This window comes from Sapajus apella, unplaced genomic scaffold (assembly GCF_009761245.1).
Source record: "Sapajus apella isolate SASKATOON/1434 unplaced genomic scaffold, GSC_monkey_1.0 scaffold111, whole genome shotgun sequence".
Taxonomy (NCBI): domain Eukaryota; kingdom Metazoa; phylum Chordata; class Mammalia; order Primates; family Cebidae; genus Sapajus; species Sapajus apella.
The window spans coordinates 1,498,975-1,508,580 of NW_022437051.1; the positions used below are offsets into that span (position 1 = coordinate 1,498,975).

At 45.0% G+C, this 9,606-nt stretch overlaps 1 protein-coding gene and 1 long non-coding RNA gene across 8 annotated transcripts in view; both read right to left on the minus strand.

Annotated features, from left to right (window-relative positions):
* Positions 1–9,606, minus strand: part of CCNY (cyclin Y) — a 266,513-nt gene that overhangs the window by 7,259 nt on the left and 249,648 nt on the right. For all 7 annotated transcript variants that reach the window (XM_032259779.1, XM_032259778.1, XM_032259782.1 and 4 more), the window contains one exon: positions 6,098–6,264. In XM_032259779.1, coding sequence (XP_032115670.1) covers positions 6,098–6,264 — 167 coding nt within the window. The remainder of the gene's footprint in view (positions 1–6,097; positions 6,265–9,606) is intronic.
* LOC116537542 overlaps positions 7,078–9,606 on the minus strand; it is a 6,132-nt gene continuing 3,603 nt past the window's right edge. Inside the window, exon 2 of the long non-coding RNA XR_004263178.1 lies at positions 7,078–9,566. This is a non-coding gene — a long non-coding RNA (uncharacterized LOC116537542). The remainder of the gene's footprint in view (positions 9,567–9,606) is intronic.

The window sequence follows — 9,606 nt, forward strand, 5'->3', positions numbered from 1 at the left end:
GCAAAGTGGGTCTCCTCCAACCACCTGCACCTGCCGCAGGCAGCCGGGACATACCATCACCATTTCCTGTGAGTGAAGCTCAGGTCCTAGTGCAGCGCCTCCGCCCTCTCGACCCCCAGCCTTGGCATTCTGTGTTATGTCCCGCCAACTCCGCTGAACACTGAGGGTCTGGGTCTGGGCCCCACATGCAGGCACCATCCTGTCCCGAGTGGTGTCCCAAGACCCCTATGGCAATTCTCAGTGAATCATAGCACTCAGCTATGAGGGACTGAGGAGGGCTCCATGCCGGTTCACGCTGCTGTGACAAAGGACAGGAGCAGTAAGGACGTGGGCAGGGAGGTTGGGGCTGAGCAAGGCCGGTGGGTCTGGGGAGACAGAAGTTGCTAGGCAAAGGAACGCTGGGACCCGTGGGCAGGCGGCTAGGAAGGAGGCCTGAGGAGGGCCCGCTCTGGTCTTTTCATCAGATGGAGAGCGCCACTGCTTGTTTCCACACAGTCTTGTGAAAGGAGCTGTAACAAGCTCCAAATGTATCTACTGTATTACATTTTATAATTTTCAAAAATTTAGGCCAGCCATGAGGGTTCACGCCTGTAATCCAAGCACTTTGGGAGGCTGAGGTGGGTGGATCACCTGAGGTTAGGAGTACGAGACCAGCCTGGCCAACATCGTGAAACCTCATCTCTACTACAAATACGAAAATTAGCCAGGCATGGTGGCAGGGGCCTGTAATCCCAGCTACCTGGGAGGCTGAGGCAGGAGAATCACTTGAACCAGGAGGCAGAGGATGCAGTGAGCCGAGGTCACCCCATTGCACTCCAGCCTGAGCAACAGAGTAAGACTCTGTCTCAAAAAAAAAAAAAATTGTTTCATTTAAATGACATTTAATAAGAGATCATCCTGTGAAATACTGGAACCCAGGTAAGATTTCAATGAAACGAAAGTGTCAGAAGCACCGCTAAGGCCAGAAGTGCCAACACAAACATCCAAGGAGCAAATGCCAGGTGAACCTGGGAGCTATCTGCGGACACACCGCCGTCTGGTGGCCAACAGGCGTCACTGCGAAGCGTATTCTCCCAGTGCTAAGAAGGGCTTCCTGTTCTAAAAGAACAGCCTGATAATCCTGCCCGAAATGATAAACAGACACCATGGTTCCAGATGGAGGCAGACACTATGAGCAAAGGCAGAGGAAGCTGCTTTTCAACGAGGTGCCATTTTCCCAGCGTTCCCTGGAAAACAGAACAACCTTTCTCCAAGCTTTAGTTTCTGGGTAAGCTTTGGGGAAATAAGAGATTTTAGAGCTGTTGTGTTTTCAAACAATAAAATTTTTTCTGAAGATTTAGAAAATAAAAATAATTTCCCAAACTTGAATTTCCAAACTGCAGGAGCATTATCTATTACAGGGAGACTGACAGCTTGCTATGTGATAAATCATCATAAAACTAATGTGATGCCAAGAATGGGCCTTATGGATTCACTATCTGCATTTAGATAACTAGCAAGAAACAGTTTTGGTGTAAAACGTTGTAAGAAATACATTCAAGTCAATCAACGAAAAGCACATTTCAGAAATATTTGTTACACTAGATCAACACTGTATTCAGCAATTTGAAAACAGAACTCTAAAATGTTATAAAAAGAGTTGTTTTAATCATCTAATATGCCACCTACTTTTCTAGAAACTAGGGTCACTTCCCAAAAGAACTAGAAGCAGAGTCTTGAAGAGGTATCTTCACAGCCATGCTCACAGCCTCCATCCCCACTAGCGTAATGTGGAAGCAACCCACGTGTCCATGGATGAATGAATGGATAAACAAAACAGGGCACACACCCCCAATGAAATATTACACAGCCTTGAAAAGAAAGGAAATTCGGACACATGCTACAACATGGACGAACCCTGAGGACATTACGGCAAGTGAAACACGCCGGACATGGAAGGACACAGACTGTATGATCCCACTTGTGTCAGGTCCCTAGAGAAGTCAAGTTCACGGAGACAAAAAGTGAACAGTGATGACCAGGAGCCGGAGGAAGGAGGAACGGCCAGTTAGTGTTTAATGGGAGCAGCCTGAGTTTGCGAAAGTGAAGGGTTCTAGAGATGGGTGGTGGTAATGGTTGCGCAACAATATGAATGTACTCAATGCTACAGAAATGTACACTTAAAAATGGCTACAATTGTAAATTTTATGCTACATACATTTTACAACTTAAAAACAAAACAATGCCAGACACAGAGGAACTGAGGTTCTTTCTCTGGGACCTTCTGTGCCATGCAACACTTGGACAAGTCACTTGATTTCTCCTTATTTGGATTTGCCTACACATGAAAATGACACAGGAACACTGCAAAACAAAAACAAGAAACAGACAAACCTCGAGGTGTAATTCTTTTTTACAGCATTTTTGCCTACAGAACTCTGCACAGGGAAATTTCATTGTCCTTTCCCCACCCACAGCAGTTGCCACTTCTTGCTCTAAGCTGGCCTGTGATGCCATGACCACTGACTGCTGGCAGGAGTGGGAGCTCCGGCTGGCCCTCGGCCTCATCTGCTCACACGAGGTCTGCCTGAAGCTGGTGACTGCCCACATGGCCTGGTGCCCTGGCTGTTCTGCCTGCAAGTCCCAGTGACGCTCGTCGCATGATGCTCTTCAGCCTGCACCCACGGATGCACAACCACACAGTCGGCTGCCTTCCAAGCCGGAACCCTGCTGTCCAAAGGTACATGGGGGGACTCAAGTTCTCACTGCTGGATCATTCTTGAGCAGGACATTAGCCTGTGGTCAAAAATACCAGGAAGGTCCCTTTAGGACGCTGGGACACAGAGAAGGCAGCAAGAAGGATGCCTGGAAAAACAAGCCCTTCCAAAAACCCCATTTGAAAAGCTCTCCATCTGAAACCTGTGAGCCCTCTCCCTGCTCAGGAGCTCCAAGGGAAAGCTTGGTTGTTTGCCCCTGCCCGGAAACCGAGGGCTCTGCAAGGGAGGCAGGGGAGCACAGGGCGCCTGAGCTGCACTCCCCAGGATCTGTGCTCCAGCCTGGCAGAGGACAGTGGAACAAGGCGGCACTCCGGAGTTTCTTCAGGAGAACTATTTACGGTCAGACCTTCTAGGAACATAAGGTCTTCCTGAATGCCTCCTTCCTCTGCCCAGCTCCAGGCATGTGGGGCACTGATCAAATGCTGCATGAATCACTAAGGTTCAGCCAGTGGCTCAGATGGTGATGGGGTAGCCTGGGCACCAATGGCTTTCAAAAAAGACAAAAAACATGCTAAAAAATTATCAATTTTCTTTGGACAAAATATGGAACAGAATTTTAGCATGAATCCTATTTTACTAAAGATAGTGCTGATTCTTTCCAATTCTTAATGAGTAAAGCAAGAGTTTCATTCAATATAGTAACTACTACTATTTTGCACTTGAAAAAAATCCAACCTTATTATAATGTATAATTGCTTAAGGTACTGACTGCCCAACAAAAGAAGAGATATTAAGGCTATCATTATCAAAACAATTCTTGACAGTAAGTTAATTTCAGCTGAATGAACCCTGGCCAATTGTTTAAACTTCTCTGAAAAAGAAAAGTAGAAAAAGAGTTGACTTACAAAAAATAGGTTTTTAAAAAATTAAGTATTAGATAAATGAAACAACTGTAGCTCCAATTGCTTAGAAGAGAAGAAACATACATTTTGACGGACTTACTAATCAAGTGATTGGATGAGCATCTTACCTAATTCTCAGTGCCTCATTTTCATCTGTAAAAAGGGAATAGTAACAGTACCGCCTCATTGGTAAACGTGAGATGTGAATTAACACAGAAAAGTCATTTTTTTTTTTTTAGCTGGTAAGTGCTCAATATAAGATAGCTGCTGCTGTTGTTACTGCAATTATAAATATTCCTGATAACTGTCTGGTTTTTAATGACTTGAATTTAAACCTTCAATGAATAGAAACTGAGTACCTAGAATTCCAAATTACCTCTTACTTTACCCACCCACCTCTTAATTTTAGGAGAGTAGGAAAAATTAAAATGAATGTTTCAGGCCCTTAGTTAAAACATCTTCCTAACTGAGGACCAGTAAACATCATTTCCGTTTGACCACTGTCTAACGAATGGTCCCTGGGATTAAGAAAGGTGAGCCTTTCCTCATTGGGGGGTACACTTCCCCACGTGGGTACTGAATTGCAGCATTACTTAACCTCTCTAGGTCTCAGTATCCAGATCTGTAACACGGACATCAGTGCACACGTCACAGGGTTGCTGAGAGGATTCAACTGACACATGCATGATCTGGGCCATGTGTGTCTCCTGACAAATACTTTACAAACATTTCCTCAAACATTTTAAATCAACTAAGGATGATCCATTGAGCCTAAGTTTCCATGAAAATTCAGTTTGCTAGCATTCTGGTGAATTAAACCTGGTGGGTTCCACACCTCTCCTGCTCTTCACTGGTCATTTTTCTGTTCTCTTTTATTATCATGCTTCTGTGGTAATCTGCGTTTGTCTCTCACTTCCTTTTGGAAATATAGCTAGGATATAAATAAAAATATTCACGACTAAGTCTAATTTCATCAGGCATTCTGACTTTAAGTGGGAACACCTAGTCATGGTGGGGTCCTCTGTGCTCTCACAGAACCTGGGTGCCACCTATACCAAGTCACTGGTCATGTACCACCTAACAGGCGGGGACAGCCAGAAAGTCATCATGTGACGTGTGCAGTTCAGTGTCAAACGATACCAAGGAGCTGAGGAAAGAATAATCCTTAATAAAGCAAACAGGCCAGAATTTCTTATACCTTGCACCCAAATGTCCATCTCCTTTCTGATGTGAATGACAACTATTTTAGTAGCTGTTTTCACCATGAAATATTATCAAGAATTTTATTTTTCTTACTATATAGTTCTGATTTTAAAAACCTTCTTTATGTTTTTCTTACTTTATGTAATAAAGAACAACACACACAGGATGACATTTTATGGTCTGCAGCAGAAGTAAGCTCTGCAACAAATGCCCTGACAACATAAGCAAGCACACTTCAAAGGGTACCACCACAACGGGCGCCCAGGGAGTCGAACCAGAGGCAAGGAGGGCCCTAGCTGCTGTGGAATCCGGAAGTCACATGCCCACAAGTCTGCAGCCCAGAGATGCCCCTGCAGTGGTAGTTGTCACAGGCACTGAGAAGCTCCTGAATCCAAGGATTACTGGGTGTAGGGGCATGAGTGTAGACTGGGACAAAGCCTCCTTGAGGAGGTTTGCCAAACAAAAAATATGAGACAAGTTTTAGCTACAATAATAATGTCAGAAGTGACTATAAACCATAAGGAGCTGTAAGTCAAGTAGTGCTATCTGACTGCTTTCTACAGTTCCTTCTTCCCAAGGGCTCTGAACTCAGTTCCTGGATTCCCAGTCCCTAGAGATCCCCCAGACAATAGAATGCAAGTGTCCTACTAATAATCCTTACCTTAATTGAAGACTGGTCCATCTGAGAAACCTGACACTGCCTGGAAAACTAGGGGACTGGACAGTTCTCAGTCCCCACAACCCCCAAGGCCGATGCCCCTCCCCAAACCCTGCTCATGCTGCACTTGGGAGCCCCAGGAACACAAGGCTGACCTGAAGCAACTGAACGTGCAAAACATGACAAAGCTGTGGATGTTTTCTCTGTCAAACTAAACAAAAACGTAAAATATTTTAGCTTTTGTGCTTTTTGGATTGGCTTATTGCCCCCAAAGGACTGTATGGGGCATTACCTCTTTGTGAACAGTCTGCAGTAAGATACGAAGCCCAAATACAAACCATCACAGGCTGCTACCTGTGCTCAGCCACACCTTTCTAATTTTAAGTAAAGGGGTGTTTGCCTATACTACAGTTTCCATAAACCAGTTTCACAAAACCAGGAGATGTCACCAGTACCTGTTCATGATCCACATAATGAGAAATGCAGGTTTTCATATGCCATATTGCACAATCATGCCCCTGTTGCAACTCACAAGAGACATTCAGTCAAATGCACTCATTCTGTACCATATGGATCATTAAAAAGGAGGCAGCTTTCTTCCCAGTCTGGCTGAGACTCTGACAAGCCCCGCCACTCACATGTCCTCCACCGTGATGTCTTTCAGGATCTGGCAGTAATCCACATTCCATACAGCCTGGTCATCCCACACCTTGGAGGCCAGCAGGATTGCCCCCAGAACAATCCGCTTCCAGTTGGCCGGACAGATATCTATCTCTGCGTATGTTAAGAGTCTTTCAAGGTACACCTGGGAAGACAAGACAATGTCAGGGCTAAGTGATTTGTTTTCTCTTAAACACCAGCGTTCCTAAAACAACGCTAAAATCATGTACTACACCCACCTTTATATGAGAATTTATTTCCCGACCATATATATTTTTAAAAGGCCAAAGGGCTCAATAGTCTAATGAAACACAGGCTAACGGTCCCACTCCATCAGTGGACAGTGTGGGTGCAGCTGGATCTTAAACAGACTCTGTGGAGGATCCAGTTCCAGGAGTCACAGGCTCATTTCTCAGTCTATCGACTGTGATATCCATACACACCAATGAATGTTCCAACAGAAAAGACAAAGAATGTACAGAAAATACACTCTATATTACTTGATTTTATTTTCCAATCATTTTAATATCGTTGGAAAATAAAACCAAGTAATATAGGATTTCTAAACTGACAGAATTTAGCTTGAAGACACACATCAGAAATATCTACAACACCCATTGTTTACACTGGGCCGCGAGGTAAGAATGCCTTTTTTCGTTTCCCATAGTAAAGCTCTATTTATTATGATAGTATGTCTTGCACTTCTCTGAACTATGAAATTATTACTACAGTTTTTATCAAATGCATTTGCAAAGTGAAAATGTATCAGAAAAAAAAACAAAATTAAGCAGACACCATACATGCTTTTTTTAAGAACCTGCAGATAAAACTCATTAATTCGTTATAATTATTCATAGTATATAATGTCTGTAAAGTCTTAAATATTACAAAATGCAAAAAGGCACGTGTGGAAAATGTTTATACATAAATAAAATACATATTCTTTTCAGTTAAATGATACCAACACTCCCAAATGGAATGGGAAAGGTTTTTAAAAATAAATAAATAAAAGGGAGAATTCACACCTGTTATCTCATCAGGGTATCGTGAGGAGGAGGCTAAACTTTTAAGAAGTTCTTGAGAAAAAGTGTAATTAATACTGATTGGGAGAGGTCTCTTTCAGGACGCCAATACACAAGGCCTGTGAAGGGGCCCCACAACCACGGAAGGTGGGCTGCTCTGGAAGACCCCCAGATCCCCGCCTGCACAGCTAGGTAGGCGCTATTCTTCCTCTCCAGGGTACCCTGGGGAGGAAGAGGTTGGTAAAAGATCACAGGTCTGACTTTGGATGCTGTCTTGAAATGTTCCAGAAGATGCCACATAGCAGTGAACACGCAGGTCTGGAGGTCCAAGAAGACAGCACTGGGGAGCCAGTCTGAGAGTCTGCGACAGGCCCACAAAGCAAAGCCAGGGACACAGGACCTGGAGGAGGCATAAGAATGGAGAAAAGGAGGGGCTGGGCATGAGAGTGGAGCCCCCCCCCCATTTTAAGGGCCGGAAACAGGATGAAGAGGCTGCAAAGGAGAGGGAGTAAAACCTGGTATGCGGTGCTCTTGCAATAGTTTGGAAAAGAACTTCTAAGGCAAAGCTGTTTGCAAGTGCCTAAACTAGGCTTGCAATATCATACGGGGCACAGGAGCAGGAAAATGAAGTGGTCTCTTGCATAATAAAAAATTAAATTGGAGCAGCAAGGACTCTTCAGGCAGTGACTATACAGATGGAGGAGCAGGAGAGGAGGCAGCCATGGGGGATTCAGGGGGAAGGCAGCCAGGGAGAGAAGGGCGAGGGAGTAAGGGCAGAGAGACAAAGACAGAGAGGGTGGAAAAGAGAGGGGGAGGAATAATCCTTAATGGAAGCAAAACTCTGGGCAGATTAAGGATCAAAAGACCGTCAGTGAGCTGTGCAGGGTCATGAGCAGTGTAGGGTCACATGCAGCATAAGGTCACACGGCCTGCCCAGCTCCTCTGCAGAGCCCCCCACCCCTCATCCCTAAACCACAGACAAAGTGAGAGGGTCTAATGCTCCCTCAAAGCAACCAAAGCTTCCTGGTGACTTATTTTGCCAAATAAGTCGGTGGGGTGTGGAGGGGCAGGTCAGACTCTTCTTTGCCTCTTCCGGAGACATGGTGGCTCTGCCATGATGAGAGGCAAGGGGTGGCACCTAGCTGTTTGCTGAACAAAAGCATCCATGACTAATGGTTCTCTTCCTTAAAAAGATTATTGTTCTGTTTTTGGTTTTTTATGAATGAAACAACAGTGTTTTAAGTCTTAAAAACTTGGACTTTTATGGCTTGTCAGATGTTCCTTAGAATGGATCAGGGCACTGTACAGAAGACAAAGTGAAAATCCTAAAAAGCAAGTACGGCTGACCCCTCAACAACACAGGTTTGAGCTGTGTGGATCCAGTAATGGGCAGATTTTTTCGGTAACGGTGACACCGAATTCAGCTGCCTCTCCGGCCTCCCTTCCGCCTTCTCCAGCTCTTCCACCTCCACGGCCCGGAGGCAGCAAGACCAACCCCTCTTCCACTCCTCAATGTGAAAACCACCAGGATACTGACTTTTATGATGACCCATTTATACTTAATGAATGGCAGATGTATTTCTTGTTCTTATTATTTTAACATTTTCTTTTCTCTAGCTTACTTCATTGTAATAATACAGCACAGCATACATACAACATGCAAAATAGATCGTAATCTAATCTTTATGTTATAGGTAAGGCTTTCAGTCAACAGCAATCTATTAGTTAAGTTTTGTAGGGTCAAAAGTTATACACAGATTTTCAACTGTGCAGGGTTCTACGCCTCTAACCCTGGAGTTGTTCTTGGCTCAGGTGGAGTAACATGTTTCAAATCCCAAAGGCAAAATAGCCAATAAACTGTGATAAGACGTTCTACGTGCACTGATAATAAAATGGAAAACCATTATAGAGAAAGTCCACCTTGACCTTCCCAAATTGGCTGGGGTGACCCTCGCCTTGCTCCCTGAGCTGCATTTATCTCAGTGCCGTGCAAGAGCCTTCTCCCTGTGTCCCCCCTAGGAAGCCTGGCTGAGGCCCTCATCTCATCCCCAGTGTGCCTGGCATCTAGCACAGGGGCCGGCAGAGCATGCTCCCTGAATGCTTAATGGACGCACGGTCCTGCAGGGTCGACAAGGGGCCACATCCATGCAGGGCTCCGGCAGGCTTCCGAAAGAGCTGTGAGAAGGGCAGATTTCCAGCACAATGGAAGTCGGTGGGACTACACACAGGAGATTCCTCTAGTAAAACGACCACAAATAACGGCATTCAGGAAAGAGAACTGCATCGCGTCGACAAAGGTGTAGTGAATTAAGGGAAACTGAGTCCTTGGCTTGTGAGACAGGTGCCGTAGTGAACAACAGAGTTCAGAGGCGGCAGCCCCAGGCAGAGTCTGCTCTACTACGGGCACACAGGAAGCCGGCGCGACCTTCACGTAAGGCACAGGGGTCATGAAGCACAGCACTCTA